This window comes from Schistocerca nitens, chromosome 7, assembly GCF_023898315.1.
Source record: "Schistocerca nitens isolate TAMUIC-IGC-003100 chromosome 7, iqSchNite1.1, whole genome shotgun sequence".
Classification (NCBI taxonomy): Eukaryota; Metazoa; Arthropoda; class Insecta; order Orthoptera; family Acrididae; genus Schistocerca; species Schistocerca nitens.
Window position 1 is genome coordinate 411,060,187 of NC_064620.1, and position 25,753 is coordinate 411,085,939.

The 25,753-nt window shown below is 38.1% G+C and overlaps 1 protein-coding gene across 1 annotated transcript in view; it reads left to right on the plus strand.

Moving 5' to 3' along the window:
• The window catches only part of LOC126195665 (uncharacterized), a 145,231-nt gene that overhangs the window by 41,621 nt on the left and 77,857 nt on the right, over positions 1–25,753 (plus strand). The window contains exons 4-5 of the mRNA XM_049934290.1: positions 10,608–10,649; positions 12,944–13,053. Coding sequence (XP_049790247.1) covers positions 10,608–10,649; positions 12,944–13,053 — 152 coding nt within the window. The remainder of the gene's footprint in view (positions 1–10,607; positions 10,650–12,943; positions 13,054–25,753) is intronic.

A 25,753-nucleotide genomic window follows, 5' to 3' on the forward strand; every position in this document is an offset into this window, starting at 1 on the left:
GATGGCATGCTGAAGAATTCTGTAATATTGTTTGTAGTATTCCTTTAAGTCGTAATTAGAGCTAGTCCTCTCTGTTAAATAAGTCTCTGTGTACCAGGCCCAAGGTTTATTGATCTTAGGTGTTAGCAACCCTTTCTTTGAACTTCCACTGTAATTGCCCTGATATGTTGTAGATGAAAACTGGATTCATAGTGTATAAGGGGTATCCAATAAGTAATGCAACACATCTTTTTTTTCTCAGCCAGTTTCAATAGGAAATATGTGGAATTTGTTGTGGAAAATCATGAAATATTCCCACTTCAGCCCCTATAGTTGTATGAAGTTCAAATAGGTGGTGGCACTATACATAGTCTTAAATCGGCGTCTGTAATCGAGGTGTGTCCCAAGCAGAGAGCTGTCATTGAGTTTCTTTTGGTGGAGTGTCACAGATATTTATAGGCACTTTCTATGGAGACCTGGCAGTGTTGAAAAGCATTATGGGTCATTAGGTTAGGCATGTGTCATCATTGCAACAAGGTCACGCAAACATGTCTGACGTCCTATGTGCCAGCCATTCTGCACATATCTGTGACTCCTGCAATGGCAGAACATGCGGACTCTCTCATTCAAGGTTATTGACATATCACAATCTAACACCTTGCTGCACAATTGGACATCTCTGTTGGTAGGCTGACACAGTCATCCACCATTTGGGGTACTCAAAGGAGTGTGCCTGTTGGGTTCCTCACCATCTAACAGAAGACCTTAAAGAGCAACAAAGGACCATTTGTGTGGAATTGATTGTACGTTACAAGGCTGATTGTGAAATTTTTTTGTTGAACATCATCACAGGTGATGGAACATGGATTCATTACTTTGAAGTGGAAACAAAACAGCAATCCAAGGAATAGTGCCACAGCCCCTCTCCTCTGAAGGAAAAGTTCTAACCCACACCCTCCATTAGTAAAGTCATGCCGACAGTCTTCTGGGACTCTGAAGGGGTTATTCTGTTTCATTCCCTCCCTCATCGTGCAACAATCAACTAAGAAGTGTTTGTGCTACTCTTAGCAGATTGGCATTCCATGATAGTGCAAGGCCTTACACAAGTCTGTGCAACCAAGAGCAGCTCACAAAACTTCATTGGACTTTTCTTTCTCATCCACCCTACAGCCTGGATCTTGCACCTTCTGACTTCCTTTTGGTTGGTCCAATGAAAGATGCACTCTGCAGGGAGCAGTACATGGATGATGGTAGTTACTAATGCAGCAAGACATTGGCTGCAATGTCAACCGGTAGAGTTGTTCCGTATGGCCCTCCCAGTAAAGTGGTGTAAGGCCATTACATTTAATGAAGATTATGTTGAAAAATAAAATTCTGCAGACAAAAGAGTGAGGAGTAACATGGTGTATCAGAATCCTGAATAAAACCAACCTGCTTTCAGAATAAAAATTTATTGCATTACTTATTGAATGCTCCTCATAATAAGAATATTTTTAGGGAAGGATTCAATTGGACAAATTCTTCACAGAGTTCTTGCTGTGTCAAATTTGACCTCCATTGTCTGTGTCAGGAGATATTTCAGTAGGCTGTGCCTAATAGTTCACTGAAATATCTCGTGACAGCGATGGTGAAGGAAGTCATTGAAAGCCTGAGACTGATTAGTATGACATGCAAGAACTCTTACTAAATGAACCTGTTATGAAACATGCTGCTCTTCTTTGGATCTTCTTTGTTTCATCTGTTAGTCCTATCTGTACGGATCTCATACTGAGAAGCAGTATTCAAGTGCTGACTGAATGAGTATTTTGTAAGCTACTTCCTTTGTTGATGGATTACATTCCCTGAGGATCCCTGCCATGAATCACAGCCTGCCATCTGCTTTACTTGCAGTTGATTTGATGTGGTCATTCCACTTCATATCACTTTGTACACATACTTGTGGATATTTTATGCAAGTAACTGCTTCCAGTGATGTTCTGCAATTGTGTAATCATACAATAAAGGGTCCTCCTGTCTATGTATTTGAAATACATTATATTTGTTTCTTTTGAGGGTCAATTGCCACTCCCTGCACCAAGTGTCGATCCTCTGCTGGTATTTCTACATTTTGCTACAATTTTCTAGCCTTGTGACCTCCTTGCATACAACAGCATCATTCACATAAAGCATCATGGCACTTTCAATGTTACCTACTAAATCATTTGTGTATATTTTGAAAAGTAATGGTTCTGTAACACTCCCCTGGGGCAAGCCTTAAGTTACTTTTGTATCTGGAGACTTCTGTCTGTTCAGAGTGACCTTATGTGCTATGTTTGCTGGAAACTCTTCAAGTCAGTCTCACAGTTGTATTTTGTTCATTAGGTGGCAGTGTGGAACTGTATTGAATGTCATCCAGAAGTCAAGGAACATAGCATCTACCTAGGCATCTGTATGTAGTGCTTTCTGGGTCTCGTGCATGAACACAATGAGCCATATTTCACATGATCATTGTTTTTAGAACCCATGTTGATTCCTAAACAGACTTTTGGCCTTCAGAACTGTCATAATATGTGAGCATAAAATGTGTACCAAAATGCTGTAAATGGCTGATGTTAGAGATATAGGCCTATAGTTCAGAGCATGCGATTGATAACCCTTCTTGAAAAATGGGAATAACATGTGCTTTTTTTCCATATATTCATATTGAAATTGTCTCAGTGCCACTGTGATCTAGAGAGTGTCTGGACAAACCACTTTGATCTATTTAGTGAATTAACATAAGACCAAAACCTGTTAGGATTATGTGTCAAGTTGGTAGAAAGAATTTTACTTATGAATTTTCTCTTTGCTTTTGTAGCAGTTTTCTAATGAATCATATTGGTATTCTATAAGGTCCAGTGGCCTTCCCCCTGTTGAGCAATTTAGTTGCTTTTCAATCCAATTGTCACTTATTTCAATGTCAGTCATTTTGTCCTTTGTGAAATGAATTAATGGAGGCACTGCAGTGTGATCTTTGTCTGTGAAACAGTTTTAGCAAAAGACATTTAATATGAATATTTCAACTTTTCTGTGTTGTCCTCTGTCTCAGTGCCACTGTGATCTAGAGAGTGTCTGGACAAACCACTTTGATCTATTTAGTGAATTAACATAAGACCAAAACCTGTTAGGATTATGTGTCAAGTTGGTAGAAAGAATTTTACTTATGAATTTTCTCTTTGCTTTTGTAGCAGTTTTCTAACAATGCTGTTGAACCAGGGCGGGTATTTTCCATCCTTCACAACTTTGCTTAGCACATACCTGTCTTCCACTTTCTGTGTGTAGGGCATGCTTGACCTTCTCAAGGGAATTCTACTAACATCCACTAGATAGCAGAGATTGAGATATTTGCATCTGATACTGTCATAGAATCATCCAAGCCTCTGGTTTAAACTTTCTACTTTGGTCCAAACCAGAGGAACATGATCGGTTCTGGGAATGATACTGGAAAAAGATAGCTCTACTTGACCCCCATAAATAGAATGGACACAAGGTTTCTTTCCTGAAATGCCCACTATTTTCCTGAGGGTCACTCCATCAGTTGCTGAGTGCTGGAGCTCCCAGTGGCAAACAGACCCATCCCCTGTACTTGTCTAAACCTCTCAGGGTGATTGTCCACTGTCCCAACAGGCAAAGCATCCCATGCTGATCAGATGTACCTTCATCAACAGGTAATACTTCAAACATGCTTTTAAGATGTAAGGGGACAACCTTGTGGCTGGTACCCACTTTTTCCTTCTGCTCACAGATTCGCGACCCCACCACTGTTTGCCAATCACCATCAGGTAAATGTTGACCAGCCGGTATGTGCAGGTTGGAAGCAATAGCATCAGGGATCCCAGGGAATGCTAAGGGCTCCAGTGATGCCAAAGCATTCGTCTCAGATGCACCTATATCACTGCAGCTCAGGGCAGCAGTCTGAAGCATGATAACTTTCACCAATCCCAGCTTCCAGCTGTTTATGGTCAACAGCCAATTCCCCGTGCATCCTTACACAATGAGTGCATTCCCTATCCAAGTTTAATCAATTATTTCCTGAACCACAGGCAATATAACCATAACCTAGGACACTGAACTCACTCAACACAAGTGACTGAAAAATTCATGAACTCTTACAACAGAAATAAATAGCAATACAAAATACTGCTAAAAATGCATATTGTTCACTTCTGCTTGGGAGCCAGTAAGAATAACATTAAACTAAACGAAGTACACAGTCTGTGTATAAACAATAAGGTAGTGCTACTGCTGCTCATTCCATTCTGCAAGGAGGCTGGAGCTCTACTCTAACCAGTAAACCACTGTGATGTGTGTGACAAAGGTTAGTTCCCATTATACCACTTATTAAGTTGTCTTCTTGTTCTATTCACATACGAAGTGTGGCAAGAATGACTGCTTAAATACTTCTATACATATAGTAATTAGTTGGGTCTTGTCTTCACCATCCCAATGGGAGAAATACATAGAAGTCAGGTGTATATCTATAGATTTTTCACTTAATACTAGTCTTTGAAACTTCGTTAGTATGCTTTAGGGCCACAGTTGGCATATATCTTCAGATGCGTGTCAGTTCAGATTTTCCAGCATTTCCATGGTGCTCTCCTGTGTGTGAAACAAATTTGTGACCATTCATGCTGTCCATCTTTGTTTACCTTCAGTATCTCTAGTTAATTATACTTTGCATGGGTCCCACACGGTTGAGCAGTATTCTAGGATAGGTCACATAAAATTTTTTTAAGCAATCTCATGAGTGAATTGATTACATTTTCCCAGTATACTACCAATGAAATGAAGTCTTATCATCTGTTTTACCTGTGATTAACACTCAGATATTTGTATGATGTGACTGATAAGCAGTCATTGATATTTTCGCCATAGTATATTACATTTTTGCATGTTTTGAAGTGCGCAATTTTACATTTATGAATGTTTGAAGCAAGTTGCCAATCTTTGCACGACTTGGAAATCTTATCAAGATATAACTGAATTTTTGTCCAGTGTTTTTCAGACAGTACCTCATTAAAGACAACTGAATTTGTCTGCAAAAAGCCTGAGATTAATATTAACATTTTCTGTGAGGGCTTTGATTTGCGACTTGAGCACATCCCTTAAACATACCTGTAGCTGCTTCTACATCTGTCGATGACTTTCTATCCAAGATAACATGCTGCATCCTCCCTATCATGGAATCTTCAATCCATTCAAAATTTTTGATATCCCTGATGACAGTACTTTTGTTAAAAAATGTTGGTGTCATACTGAATCAAATATTTTTTGGAAATCAGGAAATACTACAGGTATATGATTGTCTTGATGCATGGATTTCAGAATGTTGTGTGACAAAAGGGCAAGTTGAGTTGTGTGTAATCAATGTTTTTGGTATCCAGTCTGGTTGATGTAGAGATCAATGTGCTTGAGATACCTCATTATGTGCAAATAAATAGAGGTACCGTGCAAAGGAATTTAAAACATCAGTAGGCAAATCATTTCCAGAAAGGGGGCACACACACACACTCACAAACACATATACACACACACTCAGTGTAAACACTAGTGCCACCACAAAACCAAAGATGACCAACATCGGAAGTTATTTTTTGTGTGTCCATCCTTTTGACTGGAGGTCTGAGGGACTATGGCTGTTCACTATTGTAAAACAATGAAATACCTACAGCCATCCTTGTGCTGTCATTTATTGTGTAGTTACCAGTTTTGGCACTTCACTGCACCATCTTCAGGCCTTAGTTGATTTTAAAGGGGTTATCATGATCCATACATATGATGCATCGGTGGCCAATATAACTGTTTTACACAGAATATCTCTGACTGTGAGGTCAGCTCTCCACCCGTCAACAGTTGAAGGAGTAGATTTGTTGATTGAACACCAAACCCTACCTTATTTAACAACAACAAATCTGACAGAGGAACATGAGCGAAGAGAGAGACAGCATCCGAACTTGTAAACATATCGGAGTCATTCAGATGCATTCCCTGTAATCAATGTAAGAAATCTGCTAAGTTCTTAATGTGATGCTTAAACTGATATACTAGTGAGTTATACAGGATAGCACAGTGTTTCGTTGCATGATATGTCAGAGCACTCACAATCAGTCTTAAGAGGCACCCCTTCCTTTTGGGCCTTTGGAAAGCTATATATGCTAGGGGACGGTACAATAAGAATTAATACTCTAGAACAGGAACTTTTCTCCAGGAGACTGCCAGTCATTTTCATAATTTGTTTGTTGGGCTAGCAGTGATCCTGCGATATGCTGAATCAAATAGTAAACACTGATCTTTTGAACATAATCCTATCTATTCAACACAACTGTAACATTGTCCTAGTTCATGGGTAAAATAACAATATCAGGTTCCACTCATAAGTGAATGTAATGCAGTTCTTTAATGTTCCTGTCTAGTTTTATGTTTGTAATTTGTGTTTATTCTTGAGCTGAATTACATATGATTTGATATTGTTTTGTTATTGATTATTTTTCTTTTAATTTAACTTAGTTTAGTTTTGGATTTGATCATTAGTGATTAGTGCTCAAGATTCAGTTTATTCTTATCAATCTAGTTCTGTTCAAGACTCAATTTATTTAGCTTTTTACCATTCTAGCATTTTTGACATTGTAGTTTTAATTTAAAGAATTATAATATATTGTTAGTTGCTAGATTAAGATTGTTATCTTTTTATATTTTTTGAGGGTAGATTGTTTCCTACTTTACTTTTCATTCTAGGTTGAAGTTATCAACCTGAATGGATACAGGCTGGTGTCTTTTCAATTTTTTGTACTGTAATTGCTGGTTTGCCGTAGTTATTACTTGTATTTAAGTTTATGACTTTTGTGATATATTTAATTTCCTTTATTATCTGATTTTGATACTTATCATCTTATATTTTTATAATTTTAGCATTTTTAGTAAAGACACCAATATTTTTAGTTCATCTTTGATTTCCTAAGGTTCTTGTAGAGACTCCAATTTCTCGTAGTCTAATCCTTGCCAGTGTTTTATTGAAACTAGGTGGATATGGTACTTTTCATGTAATAAAGGTTATTTATTATTTGAATTTAAAGTTTAATTACTTTGATTGTCTTTAGGTGTACTAGGTGGTTAATTGTTAGAATTATTTGTTTAAGGTCGATTTAAAGCCTTTAATTGCTTGTTCTTCTGTTACTCATATGAGGATGGTTACTGGTAGTTTAATAACTATAAATTGGTAGGTCCCTATAGACTCACTGTCTTTAATAGTTGGTAATGGTTTCTGTTCTTCTGGTTTATTTTGTTTATCAAATATGATTTATGAATGGGTAAAAAATGTCAGGAGAAAACACATATAAAAGTTAAGAAAATGTGCGAGCTTTCAGAGCTACTGGCTATTGTGCAAGCTTTCAGAGCTTGTGGCTCCATCTTCTGGCAGAAGGGTTGAAGGAAAGGAAGAGGAATAACCAAAAAGGACTGGTGAGATTAAGGATATGGGGCGAGTTACAGAAAAGTCATCAAGAACCAAGGCTCAGGGGAAACTTACCGGATCGAATGAGAAGGGAAGACTCCTGTCCAGTATGTCTTCCCTGACCTAGTGTTCTGGGTGACTTCTCTGTAACTTTCCCCATTCCCGAAACCTCACCAGCCCTTTCCCATTATCCCTATTCCTTTCCCTTCAACCCTTCTGCCAGAGGAAGGAGCCACCAATTCTAAAGCTTGCACATTTTCTTAACTTTTATATGTATTGCCTTTTGCAGCCACTTGATGAGTAGATTTTTTATCAACTCAGTTACATTATATTTTCAAAAATTGATTATTTTCATTGATTTTTGAATGTTGTGGTATATGAAGTTTATTGGTTAATAAGGATCCAATTAATATTATACCTAGTGTAACACTTTGATGGTTCCTTTTAAGATCATCAAATATAGCTACTTCCTCTTCTTTAAATTTAGTGGGTAAATTAGGTTTATTAAATAGATTTATACCATGATCTTCTTTTAGATTTGTAGTATTAATTTCTTTTAGAGCTGTTTCTCTATTGTATATGTTTTCTTGGTCTCAACATATTTCTTATTATGGTGGTATATATTCTTCTTCTCTTGGTTATTTGCATGAATATAATCTTTTATTTTTTAAACATTCTTAGTTTGAAATGTGAGTTTTTCTTCATTTTATTTTACTTATGTATTTTAATAAAAATATTGTCTTGTGGGATCAATGATATGAAGTTCTTCATCTTAGACTGGTGTTTATTTTATGTTTGTTGATTAAATTTTTCTTTGTTTTTGCCTTGAACTATAATCTTTAGTTTATGTATTTATGGAGTTTTTGTTGAATGGGAACTTCTTAAATTTGAGGATTTTAAAGTGGTGATGAATTTAATTTTACACTGAATATCTCTTATTTTTATATCTTTTGTCAAACACAGAAGTGCCAAAGAATCTGGTACAGGCATGCATATTCAAATACAGAGGTATGTAACAGAGTTTATATGACACGGGATAACTAGTAGATCCAGGAAAAACCCAGGAATTTTTTCATCTGGAAGGAAACCGGGAAAAACCCAGGAACTTTTTTTAAAAGTCACTGGAAGTTTTTGCTTTAGATTTCAGTCAAATTTTTGTAATTTTGACTGGTAATAAACAATACTCTAACAAAGGATATTACTGTACACCACTCCTGCAGAATAATACTGCGGCATTAAAGTATGAATGAGAGAGAGACAGAGAGAAGAGAGAAGAGAGAGAGAGAGAGAGAGAGAGGAAAAAAAAAAGAACTTAAGTTGCAAAGGAAATGTGCCATATACAACAAAAAAAAAACATATTGCCCATACAAGCGTCTGCCACCAGCAAAATGTGTCAAAGGCTTTAGGGAGATTATGGAATGCTTCATAACAACAAATTGCCTCTGGTGAGCGTGATGTCACAACTGTTTACGTTAGATTCGTTTGAGCAGTTGTGAGCAGGCTCAAGCATATGCGCAGTTGAGTTGCGCATGTGTAGCACCTTCTCCCACTTCTGGCTACAGAACTGTGGCTGTTAGCTGCATAAGCAGTAGCAGCAAGCAGCAAGCAGCAATATGCTACCTGGAAAAATTTTACTGGCAGGCGCAACCTACCAGATTCACTGGGGGGCAAACCGAGTTATCTGCCCTGGGTGGCAATTATAAGGGGGGGGGGGTGGCGGAGGGGAGGGGTTGCCAAATTCATATTCTTGGGGAAAAAAGACCTTGTCTCACAAAGCGCATAGTATCCAGCACATGTTGGTCTGTCGATCATTCATATGATTTTGAAACACATCCCTGTTGCTTTTTGAACATATTCTGAGTTTATTTCTGGATGAATCATAAGTTGATTTTTGAATGTATGCATGTGTCTGCCAGGGGAATCCCCATCACATCTAGAAATAAATCTTCCTGCAGACAGAAGGGGAGAGGGCTGTATGCACTCAGTGGAATAAAGCCGAACAGTTGAATGCCAATTGCTGTTTAAAGACTTACCTTACGGGGAAAAAAGGACAGGTATACACTCGCACACACACACATATCCATGTGCACACATACAGACACAATATTATCATACACTTATGATATGTATCTACTATCACACAATGAGAGAAACAGAAATGTCTCCACTTAAATGTTATCATGATGATCCTGCAGGATTCCCAGTGCTCCTTCAAGCTTGCAAAACAAGTATTGACCCAAATCTTCATTTAATGATTGCTGTAAATTCTGTTGATGTTTCCCATGTTGTTTTCCTCTTTAAGTTGTTATAAAAACTGTCATGAGGCTGATACTGTGCAAGTGGTTGCTTTCCATTTCTAGTAAATTTTGTATTAGCCTTTAAACAATAGAAAATCTAGGATGGAATAACAATAATTTGAAATGGATAGTTTACTATTCACCACATAGAGGAGGCTTGGAGTGGCAGACAGTCACATGGAAAAAAAATACTGGGCCGTGTGTGTGAATGTGCACAAGTGTCCTTTGCCTTCATCCAATGAAGGGTTTAGTCCGATAGCTGATTCTATCTAGCAGTCTTTTTTCAGTGTGTCTGTCTGCCACCAAACACCCCTTCTATGTGGTGAGTAGCAATCTGTCCATTTTATAATGTTAACATTTTTAGCCTTCAGTTGTATTAAATAAACCTCAGTGATGGAAAATGTAAATCAGATGAGTAATTCACCATAATTGTATAATGTAAATGTTTTGCTGGCATATGCATTTTTCACACATTCTTATGTGATTATAATGTTAGATTATGAGAAAAATTGTAAATTTTGATACAAGTTTGATTAATGAAAATAGAGGAAAATTTAGTTATAGTGTGCTTCTTGTCTCTCTACTTCAGCATAATTATGTCTTGCTTAGGCTAATTTCATTCATAAAATTCTTCAGTCAGTGGACACTCTTTATTTACAGTAACATCATTATTAATTCTAATCATAATAAGCTCACTGCAACATATCCTCCATCACAATCACTCAATGGAACTGGAGTTCTATTTTTAGTCTAACTACGTGTTTAGGATTAAACATAGACAGGCAAACAAAGTATGAGTGAAACTTGAATGTTTCTGACATCCAACTAATATCTTAGACATAATTTGTTTATGGATGTTGCAGATCAACAAAAGAAGAGGAAGAGAAAGAAACAGAAAACAACAGGTAATTTCATTCACATTAACTTATTCTTTAAAATACTTGCTATTGTAATGCCATGTAACTACTATTAATTTTTAAATTCTTGATTCTTTTTTAAAAAAAATACGTAGTTCTCTGAAATATTTTGGAGCTGACAATTGTGTAACTTATTTCAACAAGTATAATGTTTTACAAAATAATTGTAGATAAGAATGAAGGAAAGTATTCTTTGTTGGTAATGTTGAGTAAGGTGTCATATGAGAGTTGTTGTTGTTGTGGTCTTCAGTCCTGAGACTGGTTTGATGCAGCTCTCCATGCTACTCTATTCTGTGCAAGCTTCTTCATCTCCCAGTACCTACCTCAGCCTACATCCTTCTGAATCTGCTTAGTGTATTCATCTATTCATCTCTTGGTCTCCCTCTACGATTTTTACCCTCCACGCTGCCCTCCAATACTAAATTGGTGATCCCTCGATGTCTCAGAACATGTCCTACCAACCGATCCCTTCTTCTAGTCACGTTGTGCCACAGGCTCCTCTTCTCCTCAACTCTGTTCAATACCTCCTCATTAGTTATGTGATCGATCCATCTAATCTTCAGCATTCTTCTGTAGCACCACTTTTCGAAAGCTTCTATTCTCTTCTTGTCTAAACTATTTATCGTCAACATTTCACTTCCATACGAGAGTAAGAAGACTTTTTGTCTTTATTTGACTTAAAGTTTCATATTTGGTTATATTATCTGTACACCTATCTTCCATTTACAAAGGTGAGACCATTTTGTGGATTGACTGACTTCTCATTTTCGCTCTGAAATTGTCAATGAAAAATATGTTCTCACAAGATGATATTTTTTAGAACAAGACTGGAAAAATGTATACTTACAGGGTGTAGTGGAAAACATTGGGCTCTGAACAATTCTGAATGAAGACAACTCATAACACATATTTGGCCATGTCAGCCATTTTACCCAGGTGATGTAGCCTCTCTTTTCTCCTCCATTCAGTTTGAAGGAGCTTGTTTTTCAGCCTCAGCCTATATAATTTTTGTAACACAAGCAAACCTTTTGTGTGTACAGTAAATGTGTCCTTATGGAAAGATATATTGAATGAGACACAGCTTGGTTAGCTTACCTTTTTACATTAAGGTGTATGATGCACATTAGTTTTTATAGTGAAGGAGGTAGTTTAATTCTATATTATGTAATTTGTTTAATGAAGGTAATTTTATTTACTTGATTTACCCTATCAAGAAAGAGACATCATTTATACACAACCATTCACTAAATCAGCACAGTGTTTCGTTATGAAATAGTATCAAACTTAAAATAATGTCCCACCACTTTTACTTATTTTCTTTGTGTGTTTCTAAAGCTTCAGCAATAGAATTTCAATTAGAAACAGTTAGCTTGCTGATAATGAGCCCAGACCACCAGTTCATATAGCACAAGCATGGGGAAGAAAATGGAGCAAAGCCCTTTTTATTTATTTTTTTTTTTTTAACCATCCTTGCATTCACCTTGGATTATTTAAGAAACCATGAAAGAACTACATACTAGATAGGAGAGACTGGATAGGGGTTTGAACCTTGCTCCTTGCATTTACATGGAGTGAGATTCAGTTTCTGACCAGTCATCTTAATATAGGCTTTTCATGGTTCTCTTAAGTAAACTAAGGTGAATGGCAGAATGGTTTCTATGGAAAGGAAACAACAGACTTGTTTTTATGACCTACGTTATCTGGGCTTATGCTCCAAATCTAATGACCTAGTTATTGACAGTACCCTGAATTCTATGTGTAATCCCAAATGGAAATAAATTAATACATAATTTAGGCAAAAATACATGTGACTCAGCATCTCCACTGTATGGTGAGTAGCAACTTTTCAATTATTATTGTGATGTCATTGTTTCTCATACCTTTATGAAATGTAAAAGTATAGCTGACATCAAGTAAAGGTTATTTTGAGTGCCACTAAGAATGGTTTTAATGGAGGTGGTACATCCTTGTGTTTCTGTGAATGGAGAATAATAAGGGTAATCAGCATCAGAGTGATAGTTGGTATTTTTTCCATACAAAGCTCATAGAATTTTTTGAGGACAGAGTCACATGAAATCCCAGAAAGAAACCTGATATTTATCCACTGGTCCTTCAAATCAAGCCCTTTTAAAAGCTTTCTAGAATTTCTGGTACTAGTTTTTTATGAAATTGGCAAACATGTACCTGTTTGTTATACCTGGTCATGCCAGTTTAACAGACATGAATAATGTAACCACATATTTACTGTATTTGTTACTTAAAATGCATGTTTTTCTGTTTAGGATATGATCGATCATATTGAGAACAAAGTGCGTGAACTAAGTGCAGAAAGACAGAAGAGGGAGGCTGCCCTGTCTCAAGAGAAAGAAGAAATGCACATGAAACCTTATGGGTAGTGTACTGGTACCAGAGTGGAGGGCTCATATTTCATAAGTCAGAAATTTTATGACTGTTTCCTTTCAATTTATTACTTGACAGTCTGGGTGCTGCCATCATTTTAGCACTTGTCTTCAATCAGTTACTTGATTTTCTGTATATCTCATCAGATGCCATTTCTCTAGTCATTTGTAAAAAGAATTTTAACATATTTCTTAAAGTAAGGACTGATTTTATGAGATGTTTCAAGTTCCTGGTTTATGTTATATATGAATACTTTGCAAAAATCAGTACTTTATTTGAACTTAATCTCTGATGTTTCTATAGAACAGAAGGCATTCAGGGGAACTACAGTATCTGTCTCATTTGCAGTAGCAATTAACCTTTTCTATCATATCATCATCATCTTCTTCATTATATATATAAATGTGTCATCAGACAATTTACAGTTGAAATTTGTCCTCTATGATGACTTATTCCTTGTGTTTCTTCTAGCAAGGTATTTCTTCCCTCAGATCAGTCAATATACCATATATTATACCTCTTGTTTTTTTGCTGTTATTTTTCCTTCAGTGATAGTTATCATCATGTACCCCTACAATTGTAACCACCTAACAATTTTGAGATCAGACTGAAACTTGAGCTATAAACTTCCTGTGGAGAGGAGAAGGTGCCTGTCCAATCTGCAACACTAGGATTGTGGCCAATGGTTACAGTGCCACATAGTTACAGTGTCACGTAGCTATTGCTTTGGCAGGATATTGCTGATTGTGAGAGCTTTGAGTCAGAGTGAGTGACATCAGGGCAGATGATCTGCAATGAAACAGATAAAACAATCACACAGTGGTGCATACACTGAACCTGCTGTCTCATTAGACTGGGATAAACACATTAATACACATAATTACAATTGCATGATCTTCCCATTCTTATCAACTGCCAACTCAGTGGGAAGAGAGCCAAGTGAAGAGAACTGGAGTCATGTAATTTGTCCAGTGCCTGGCTCATTCAATGACTGATGAATAATTTGTTATGGCTACAAAACATTAGGATGTGTTTGCTGAATTTTCAGCTATAGAGAAGCTGAGGAGTAGGTCTCTATTAATCTCAGAGATACTTTGGTCTTGCAGTAATGAGGAGACGTACCAGACTTCTTTACTTCTCACGGAAGATTGAAAATGTGTCAGGGGCTCATATTTCATTGGAATATAACACTACAAACCAATAAGGATCTGCACAATGACTTAAGTGTGCTGATGTATTCACTGTGTTCCTTGGATACAGTGAGAATGAAGAATAATAGAGTAGGTACAGGCATCTTTATTGTTGTCTTTGAGATGAATAGCCTTCATGAAAAGTTAAGATAATAGTATACTGATGTTATGTTAAACACTACATGTCTCCACCTGTGAAGTGCTTCAAGTGCCCAAGGTTTGTGCGTATGTCATTCTACTGCACCAACAATCCTATCCATGGGAAGTGAGGAAGGGCAACACACAAAGAAATGTCATGTGAACAGAATATGTATGAACGGTCCAGAACAACACTGCTGTAATTTTCCAACCTGCAATGTATTCGAGAAAGAGAAGAAGAATATAAAACACTTGACCACCTGACATATAAAGGTGCTAGAAAGAAATATGGAAGACTCCACCCAATTGATATGGTGTCATGCTTCATGGGGCCAGTTATAAAACATTCACTACATACTACTCTGACAAAACATTTTCTATGCCAGACCAAAGCCACCCAATGAGCAAGACTCCCCACCTAAGGAAAAAGTTACCTCCCTATCCTCTCCTCACCCTTCAGCCCCCAAACATCCAGCAAACTTTTCTCAACCCTGTACCTTATCCAGCACCTCCAAGAAAGCAAACACATACCACAGTACTCTATGCTGAGAATGAAGCATATCTGTGACCTGGCATCAACCAGTGGCAGGAAGAATCATTGGCTGCAGGGTGCAGAGCAGATAACTCATCTTTGTTCCTAAAATAAAGCCAGTAAAACCCTCCCAGGAACTAAAGCTTCATAGGGAAAACAAGAAAAACCCAAAGGTGAAACATGACTTGGTAACCCTAGCTGTCCCTTATCCCACTCCATTCAGGTATGAGGCTATGAATATAGAAGGCATGTCACTTCACATGCAGATGTAACTTGAACATCAGTTGACACTCTCCCAAGAAGCTTAAGGTAAACTTCTTTTTCAATATTAGAACAGTAGAACTGTAATGTCCTTTACTGCTGCCTAGATGAGCACCACATACTGAACACTACCTACCCTGTTGTGTTTGTTGCAGCACAAGAAACTAGGCATTTATAATGTCACTGAGCATATATAAGAATAATAATACTAATGAACAGATCATCTGGGGGGTTTTCACATTGGAACATTCTGGTATCTGTGTGGAGCAAGTGCTCTTAAACATCATAGTAAAAGCAGCTGCAGTCCATGTTCAGATTTCCAACAGTATAACAATATCGAGATCAATCCCAAGAAATAAGGGGCCTCATGCAACAACTTCCCCCCATCCTTCTTGCTAGTGAAGTTATTTAATGCTCGCAACCCACTGTGGGGTAGTGCAAATAAGTCCAAAAGGTGTCAGACTGTAGAAAAATTACAGAACTCACTGTGTACATACTCAGTACTGGAGCTGTAACACATTTCAGCACAGCTCAAGGCATGTACGAGGTGGAATCCAAAATTCTTGGGACTGGTGCTGCCATCTGGAAAGTAGGAGTAGTAGATCTTTGCACCACTAGGTGGCAAGAGCTGCGTATCTGGTGAGTCAGTGAGTGGATGGCATTCACCTGGGAGGACATGTTGCGTGTCCACAGTGATTTCTGTAATACTCTGTGTTTGGTGTGTGGCCATTTTATAGCATGTTGAAGTGTGCACGGATCTTCATCTGATGATCCAACCTTCTTGTCATGGGTTATCACCGGTGACAAGAGCCATATTTATGGTTATGACCCAGAGACAAAGCGACAATCGTCCCAGTGGAAGCACCTGGACTCTCCAAGACCGAAAAAAGCGAGACAGGTGAAGAGCAAACTGAAGAGCATGATCATCGTTTTCTTTGATACCAAGGGAATTGTGCACAAAGAATTCATCCCATCCAACCAAACAGTGAATTCCACGTACTAGTGTGATGTTTTGCAACAGCTCCATGAAAACGAGTGGCGACGATCGCCCAGACTTTGGCATCAAGGGAACTGGCTGCTGCATCATGACAGTGCATCCTGTCACACATCCTTGCTCACCAGGACCTTTTTGGCAAAAAACAACATACTTGGCACCTTGCGACTTTGCGCTATTCCAAAAACTGGAACTCAAGTTAGAAGGCCGTCAGTTCGACACTCTAGAGAGGATTCAAGAAGCGTCGCTGGCAGTGATAAACACCCTCAAAGAACAGGACTTCCAGAAAACATTTGACCAGTGGTGGAAGCACTGGGACCAGTGTGTACGTGCAGATGGGAACTACTTTGAGGGTGATGGTGACCATTAGTCCAAAGGTAACGTTTTCAACAGATGGCAGCACCAGTCCCTAAAATTTTGTGTAGCACCTTGTACATCTGAAAATTTGTAATACAAACCAGACTCACACATTCCAGTGAAACAGCACAATCACCTATGTTATAGCCATTATTTTCCATTATTCTCTCCCTTCTAATTACTAACTAACAGAAAACCCAAGTGGTCAGCTTTCAGTGCCAAAGTAGTATTTGAAGTTAACCAAAAGAATGTAAACAATCATACACACTACAGAAGCGAGAATACCCTGCTCATCAGGGTAGCTCCATTGGAAACTTGTTTCATGATGGTGAGAAGAGATTGCTGAAACCAACATACTCGACATTTGAGTGCTTTAATGGTTTATGGGTCATCCTTCCTTGGCAAACCTAATTGCCATTAAAATATTCTATGTGGAGGCTCACTTTTTAATAGGACAGGAAAAAAAAAGAAATCTTGGGAACAGTAAAATCAGTCAGAACCCATATGTCTTCTTCAGATGTATGGGCTAAACTGCAGCTGAGATTACTTCCAAACCTCCACTCAAAACATATGTCTCTGACTCTTTTGTGTCTGAGTCAGAACATTCATCAGCATGAGATTGGAATTATCCTATGACTTCTGCCTACATTACTGGTCCACATCAATGGTTGCAGCCAAATTCTAGTTCCAGGGACCCATTTCAAAACCTTGAGACTAGGTCCTGTATGGTGGCTCCAATTCTCCTCTCTAAATACCCACATCGTGCACTTCCTGCAGACCTCAGAATATGGACCTGCATCTCAAATTTTACCTAGCTAATCAAGTATTAAACATGATGGAGCAGTTTCACTTCCTAGGTTTTCTTTTCATTGAGAAGTTAACATTGTTACCATACAAACACCAGTTAAAGGTTCGCAGTGGGAAAAGATGCAACACACTGACACACTGATTCCTCATTGGTACATTTAGGGGAGCTGATTGTACAGTTCTTTTATGATTCTGTGAATCCTTAATACAGGGTGGGCAAAATAAAATTGTTCCAGAAAATTCACTGACAGAAAATATCACAACACCAAAAAATAATTAACATAGATTAATGAAATTTTGGGAATATATTTGTCTATGTAACATATTTAAGTGATTAACGTTGCAGGATCACAGGTTAATGTAAGCTTGAGACAAGCAATCGCAAATGTGAAATGCTGGTACATTAATAACATGTGTAACCACCAGAATGTTACATGCAAGCATGCAGATGGGCATGCTTTGTGTTGTACAGGTGCCAGATGTTAAGTTTATGGGATGGAGATCCATGCCTGTTGCACTTGGTTAGTCAATACAGGGATGGTTAATATTGTTTGTGGATGATGCTTAAGTTGTCTTCTGATGATGTCCACTATGTGTTCGATTTGGAGACAGATCTGGTGATTGAGCAGGCCAAGGCAACTTGTCAACACTCTATAGAGCATGTTGGATTACAACAGAGGTATGTGGGCAAGTGTTATCCTGTGGGAAAACACCACCTGGAATGCTGTTCATGAATGTCAGCATAACATGTTGAATTGTCAGACTGATGTACAGTTTTGCAATCATAATACATGAGATAACCATGAGAGTGCTTCTGCTGTCATAAAATCACACTCTAGACTATAACTCCATGTATAAGTCTAGTGTGTCTATCACACAGACAGGTTGGTTGCAACCCCTCAACTGGCCTCCTTCTAACCAACACACAGCCGTTAGTGGCACTGAGGCAGAACCGGCTTTCATCAGAACACGCAATAGATCTCCACTCCGCCCTCCAAGAGCTCTTGCTTGACGCCACTGAAGTCACAAATGATGATGATTTGGGGTCGGTGGAATTCAAGCTATGGGCTGTCTGGCTTGGAGCTGTCTTTAAAGTAACCCATTTGTAATAGATCTTTTGTGTCTCTGTGGTGCCAAATGCTGCTCAAACTGCTGCTGCAGATGTAGCAAAATGCACCAGAGCCATACACCAAATGTGATGGTCTTCCATCTCAGTGCCTCATTACCGTACAGAGCCCAGTCATCTTACGTCTGTACATTCTTGTGACCACTGCTGCCAGCAATCATATACAGTGGTCTACACTCCGCCAAGTCTTTCTGCAATATCCCACAAGGAACATCCAGCTGCTAGTAACCCTATTACATGACATTGTTCAAACTCTATGAGGAGTTGATAATGGCATCTTTGTCATGTCAAAGGCGTTCTTGACTAACATCAACTCACCATGTCCAGTCTCAAAGATAATTAACACTCATGACCATTACAGTGTGTATTTAAAGGAAACCTGTTATGTAACCTCATAGTGGCGCTACTAGCACCACTCTTATGTGACTGGTGCAAAATTTGAAATGACATCGTCTTTCAGATGTAGAAACACTTTTGTTTGTCACACAACTTCTTCCTGATGTTGCAAAAAAAATTCTGTCAGTGTATTTATAAGACTCATGTGGAATTGACCCTTGCTAATGAACAGGAGAACTGCCCATCACAGAAAATAAATAACTGTTTGGATATTTTCCGCAAGACAGAGCAACATCTCACAATATTTGGTGATGAGAGGGCAACAAGCAGAGACCGTGCAATCTATTGATCATCTTGACTGCCTGACCTCTCTACCTGTGATTTTTACCTATGGGGAAAATTGTGGGTCAGGATTTATTCCTCACACAGTGGAAGAGTTACAATGGAAAATTAAAAACACTATTGCTACTATCCCTCAGTTAGAGGTGTTACGTGGTGTCCCACAGTTTGAAACATTGAACTCATCCCTGCATCAGTGTCATGGTGGCCATATCCAGAATCTTTTTTGATGTTCATTAAAAAGTGTCAGTTTTATTGTAAATATTTACGGGGCCAGTTTTATTTTGGCCACTCCATTGTCCTCTTTAGATTACGGATGCATGGTACATGGAAACATACACCACGTGCATTAAACTCACTACAACGTGGTTCCGGTTGGTCATTCTATGCATATAGTCCAGAATATTAGAAATCTGTACCATCTATAACCCTGAATTGAGCAAATACCAAATTCCCTCCCTAGGTACCTGACTATATTAGTATGATTAAGGAATTGACTCAACGTCTGTGTGTGTGTGTGTGTGTGTGTGTGTGTGTGTGTGTGTGTGTGAGGTGATGGTTTGGAGGTGGGGAGGGGGATTCACAGTGGCCCATGTATTGACTATGTCCCAAGGAGAGAACTGATGCTGAATACCTCTCTGCCCTTGATACTGGTAAGTAATGGAATAACTGTTAGAAGAGTTCTAAGATTCAGAAGAGAATGTGGATTTTGCCATAAATTTTGATAATCATATCAACTTTTTGTTGATGTGTGGAGTGAATGTTGAGGGGAAGCCTCTCACTGCAGTAAGTACTGTTAGGGGCTTGTACATCTATGTCTTCATCAATGCTGTGCAAACCACCATGAGGTGCAAGTGTTCCACCTCCACATTGATATATCCAACAAATTATTTTAGTCTTTCTAAGAATTTAATCCTTCTAGCACCAGCAAATCTTCTCTGTCTTATGTTCTTAATTTAAGCCTAACTGACATCAGTATTTTCCCAAGTGTCTTCTCAGATTTAAGTTGTTGCATGCAGTGGATGTGAAGAGAGAGTTTTGTCCCATAATAATAGCCCCAAGGGGCCTCCAATTGAGCTGTGCACCAACACTCTCTAGCATTATCTTAATTTTGTAAATGGATAACTTCTCTTTAGCCTTCATAAACCAAGAGGTTTTTCGTTGGATATTTACACATTCTTCGCTTGCTTGTCATTACTTCTGTCAAGTAAGTATAATGCAGTACTTTGTCACATCAAATAGACTGGACACTGAAGAAGGTCACTGTTTATCCCCTTCTCATCATCATTAATTGTAGAGTTCACCTAGGATGGAGGGGGTGTCATCACTGTGAAGCTACAATCATCATCATCTTATTTAATAACTTGCACTCTCTTTTCTCATAAATTTATTATACAGATATTATGTAAGGCTTCGTCCACATATCTGTCACATAAGTATTAAAAGGAAGTGGAAACTTCTCACACCTCTCTTAACTATTTTATCCATTTCTTTCTCATATACTCATATCAATTCCCTCTGTCTTAGACATAGCTATTTTTTTAGTTTGCAGTCCTTCCTGGGAGACTGCTCTTAGATGCTGGATGTTGCAGGTTGCAGACACAGCAGTGTTTACTCTGTGGAGGGGTTATTGGCCAGGTGCCATGCCTCTTGGGCATGTTGTGGTTGCTGGGTGTCAGCTGTCAGCCACTTACTATTGCATCCCTCTGAGGCGGGGCCATGTATGCAGGTGAAATTGCAAGAGCTACTCACATGTTTGAGGTCAGTTTGCCTGTCTCCTGGGGCTCTGGAAGAGTCCATCTTACATCCAGCCATTTCTGCATTAAGTAAATCATTTGCTGTAGTCCATTTTTGGCTAATGAAGTGTAGCTTCCTTGCAAAGGTACTCTTAGTTTAATTTGACAAACCATGCCAACAGTGCTCAGCTGTGTACAGACTCTCTCAGGCTCCAGGTGTGATTCCCACAAAACAAATGCTTATATGAGTGGCAACACTTGAAAGATAAAAAAAAAAGAAAAAGAAAAAATGCTCTTAATCAGTACTATATGCTATTGCCTTTCTACAGGCATCACCCAGTAATTCCGGAGCATCTTTAGCTCCTAAATTATCACACGGAAACACCAATACAACCAAAATAAACATATAAACTCTCATTTCTCTTAATAGCTAGACTAGGCTGCACCACACTATCTCAGTGGAGTTTGAGAATACTATTTGTTGCACTGCTATTAGACAGTATGCCCTGCAACGCAAAGTTCCTTCAAAATATGTTTGTAAGTTATCTTCCCTTAGCTTTTCATCTGTTGCTGATTAAACTGGCATCGAGAACAAAAATAATGCTTGTGACTGCCAGTTGGTTTCCCTACTGGATTTCTCCAAGTGAGTACTGTTTTCTACTGTTCCCTTTTCTAACTCATGTTTGATGATGAGTTCAGCTGACAATATATTATTCTCACATTTTAGCTTGACTTTAGTTATTGACCAAGTTATCCCTATTCACCCTTAACTTTTTTCTTTCTTTTGGCATTCTGCAACTTTCACGAAATTGGTGCCACTTGGTTTGTCTCCATTCTTAATGTACTTCTATTACTGGTTCTCCTTTTATTTTAATAAAATTTTCATAATATTGTGTGTTAATCTGAATTCTCTCTTCTCTCGGTACCTGATTTTGCAGCTGGTTTGCAACTGGTAACATGCATGGAAGAACTAGTCGTCCAGTCTTCAGTCTGTGTGTCAAATGTGGAATGTAACTGCTGATATTGGCTGCTAAAGAGTATTCAACCAGGTCATCAGTTCTATGAATGTGGTCTATTAGTTGTATGTTTGTAACAACCTTGACCTTTAAATCTACTGCTCATTGAAGTTGTGGTCTTGCTATGCAATGTCAGTCATAGCTGTTTTGAACTTCTTCATTATCTGCAGGAAAGAGCTGTGATAATGGAAGATTATGTTTGCTGGCCATTGGCTACGACATTGTGTAGCCACTTCATTTCAAAATACTTCTGTATTTAACAATCCCCATAACACTTTAACATATAAATTAAACACTCACATTTAAGCTCATAATAACTAAACTCATTGACAGGCAGATTATTAGCATCCCAAACTTAAGAAGTAAGTAATTAAGTAAGTAATTCCGTACAATTTCTTTTTTTTCTGTCTTAACAACAGCCATTGTCATCTTGACCTCTCCTTCCCTGGCATCTATGGCACCCTAAAGTTGCTATGTCAAAATGTAAACAGTTCCTTCCCATCAGAAAAAGACTCACCTTCTGTTGTGCCTTGTAGGTGTACTGCACTTACATGTGCTTTTCGTGTCTGCACGTAAATAAAAAAATGTGTGCACCACATGTCATCTTTCCTCTGCCACTTCCACCATGAATTAAGGTTTCTATTTGACCATCTTTCATTGGCACAGTAGGAAGGAAATGGGACATGTAGCTACCTTGAATAACAATGTATACCACCACAAGTGCTGTTTGATTTTCTACTCACTGTCTGCATGGTATTTGGCTAATTTTTGTTCACATACTCATTGTGAGCAGGCCAATGATGCAGATAGATCTTGTGATCCAATCTGCCTCTGGATGGTATTAGGTGGGAGGTGTGTGCTGTTAAAAATCCGCCATGCACAGGCTGTCACTAGATGATATTTACTGTCACGAGAAGAACAGTTCCCATATAGTTTCCATCTTGTCGTTTCGAACCTACATCAGGACATGCTTATACACCTCCAGTTTCCTCTTTCTACTGAATTTTACTCCATTTTGGCAACTTTAAGTTGACAGAGGCATTTTCCTTCCCTATCTTCTGGGTTTCCATAACTGAGAAACCCATTTGTGACACCTTATAACTACTTGGAAACTCAGTACACAGTATTTCTAAAAAAGAAAAAAAAACCCCTACTTACTGCACGAACACACACACCCAAACAATATAGAAATTTAATAAACACCTTTATGTTTCCATTATTCTGTATTCCCCTTTCAGTGCTTGTGATAGGGTCTACTACAAGAAAAGAATGACCACTCAACAGTAGATGGACCATCAAACTAAAGGTAAAACTTCCAGATTTTTTCTCCACTAGCTCCAACTATTTAATGGTTTCAGAATAGCACTAAATCACCGATGTTAATCATAGACTTTTTACTGTTCACTCATGCCATTCCATTCATTCATGACATTCCATTTCCAGTGCTTCGTTTACTCCTATGCACTATAATGCTATCTTTAACTTCATTTGCAAACCCACATTTGGTGGAAAAGGTAATTAAGAGCTTCTCAGCTTCTGCAATGGGTTTCCTTGTGAATCTGCTTAGCACCAGCTCAGCTGTTGGGTAACTAGCGGTGTTAAGAATTAAACTATTAATAATAGTTATGAACTGTGGGAAGTATTCTGCACATTTTGTATGTTTATCTGAAAAGTGTAAATGAGCCGGTGTTCTAATTTCTCAGAAATACCTTTCTGTCGGATTTGCCACCACATGATAAACAGTCATCCACTGTATGGTGATCCTCACTTTGCGTCACATTAATCCAAATTCAGGAGGTGAACAGAGAATTATTGTCCAGAGAGACACCTTTAGGATTACCAAAACATTCTGCATAGTGTCTCAGGCAGCTTACCAGAGAGGTTATCACTGTTATCATAACTGGATACAGTTAAATGTATTTAGTACATACATCCAAAATGGGAGACAAGGAATGTACTACTCCTCTAACTGCCAATACGAGTCAAGATGGACTGATACAAAAATGTTTTGCTCCAGTTCAGTCAGCCTTCTGCTTCCTGGTTTTCCCTTCTGCCACAGGACACACTTTACTAACAGTTTAACTGTTATCATCTCCATCTTCTTGAAATGAATGCCATGTTTCAGAATCATGGGGCAGTTTGTAGCATCATAATGGGTGTAAAGCAGGTGAGTCCAATTGTTAAGCCTAGCCAGCATTTTCTGTGGTCTGCAGAGCTTCCATCTCTTGTTGTTTGTTGGGTTTGGACACTCAGTCCCACAATTTATGATACATGCATACAGCCTTGCTCTCTTGAGCTTTGAGAATTTGATTTTTTTACAGAGTGATTTGGAATCATCTGACTGATTTGCAGCTGTTTCCTGTTGCATGTGCCTCATCTTGGCATCATATGGTAAGTTCTTAATCATGTGAGTGACTATTTCCTTGCTCTCCGGTTGGTACAGATGTTTGTCAGGCATTCCAAGTGGAAGACAGGATAATGTGCCTGGAATAACATTGTCCTTGCTAGGCATATAGTGGACAGTATTACCAAACTTCTGCAGCACAAGTGCCCATTGAACTAGTCTGGCATCCAGGTGCCGACAGCTCTTCTGAAATGTTAGTGCTCAAGGGTCGGTCACTGTCTTTAACTGGTTACCTAAAATGTATTGTTGGAACTGTTACAGACTCCATACTGTGCTTAATACAGTGTATATACACCCCGGGATAACTTGGAAATCCTGGAAATTTTTTCATCTGGGAGAAACCTGGGAAAAATACAAGAATTTTTTAGAACTCCAGGAATTTTTCATCGTTTTACTTTGCAGTTAAAGTTTTGTTATTTTGACTGGTATGAACTGATAATCTAACAAAGAATTTTACCCTAACTTGCTACTGCAGAATAATACTGCAGCAGTAAAACATAAATGAGAGAATAACACAAAAATAAGACTTAAGTTACAAAGAAAATGCGCCACTTACAACAGAAAAACACAGTGCACACACAAACATCTGCCAACAGCAAAATGTGTCAATGACTATGCAAACTTTGTAACAACGAATTGCTTTTGATGTCTCTTTTTCATGGAGCTTGTTTGATGAGTGTGATGTCACAGCTGTTTACATTTTTAACGGATAATGGTAAAATATTGCAAATGGTGGTTTCAGAAGTATTTTCAAAGGAAATTTCCTTTTCTGCAGGATAAATTATGTTATGTGTGGTGAATTTCTTAAATCATGGAGTGTTCAGGCTCTCATTCGAAACTTAACCCTGAGAACTAGCCACTTAGAAAAATTTTGGGGCCAAAAGACCAGCCATTTATGCCATTACTTAAAATTTTACTGAAACATTTGTGTTTGACATATGTTAAAGGGTAATACACGCTTAAAAAGACACGAGTTTCAAGGTTAGTTTTTCATATTTATTTTAGTTCTTCCATAGAGTAAAAATTATGCATTAACAGTGCTAAAAATTATAATTATTCTTCCAAAAAAATAATTATCTTTCCAAAAAAAGTTTGAAGTGAATTCTTGATCAATTTCACATGTCATTGGCTTCTCTATGGAAAAGTAAGTGCTTGATGGTATGTGTATTCAGCCACACAACCCACAAAATGTTCTGTGCATCACAGTGAAATTTATAATTATGCTCATAAGAAATATTCAACTGCTGCAATTTAAGCTGCGCTCTTAGGATCCCACCAGCCACATCCTTGGAAAAAAAGAAAACAGCAAAAAATTTTTTACAACCTTTATTAAATTTGAAAGCTTAGCTCTTCTTGTAGCTATATATATATATATAGGTTAGTTAGGTTTAACTAGTTCTAAGTTCTAGGGGACTAATGACCTCAGAAGTTGAGTCCCATAGTGCTCAGAGCCATT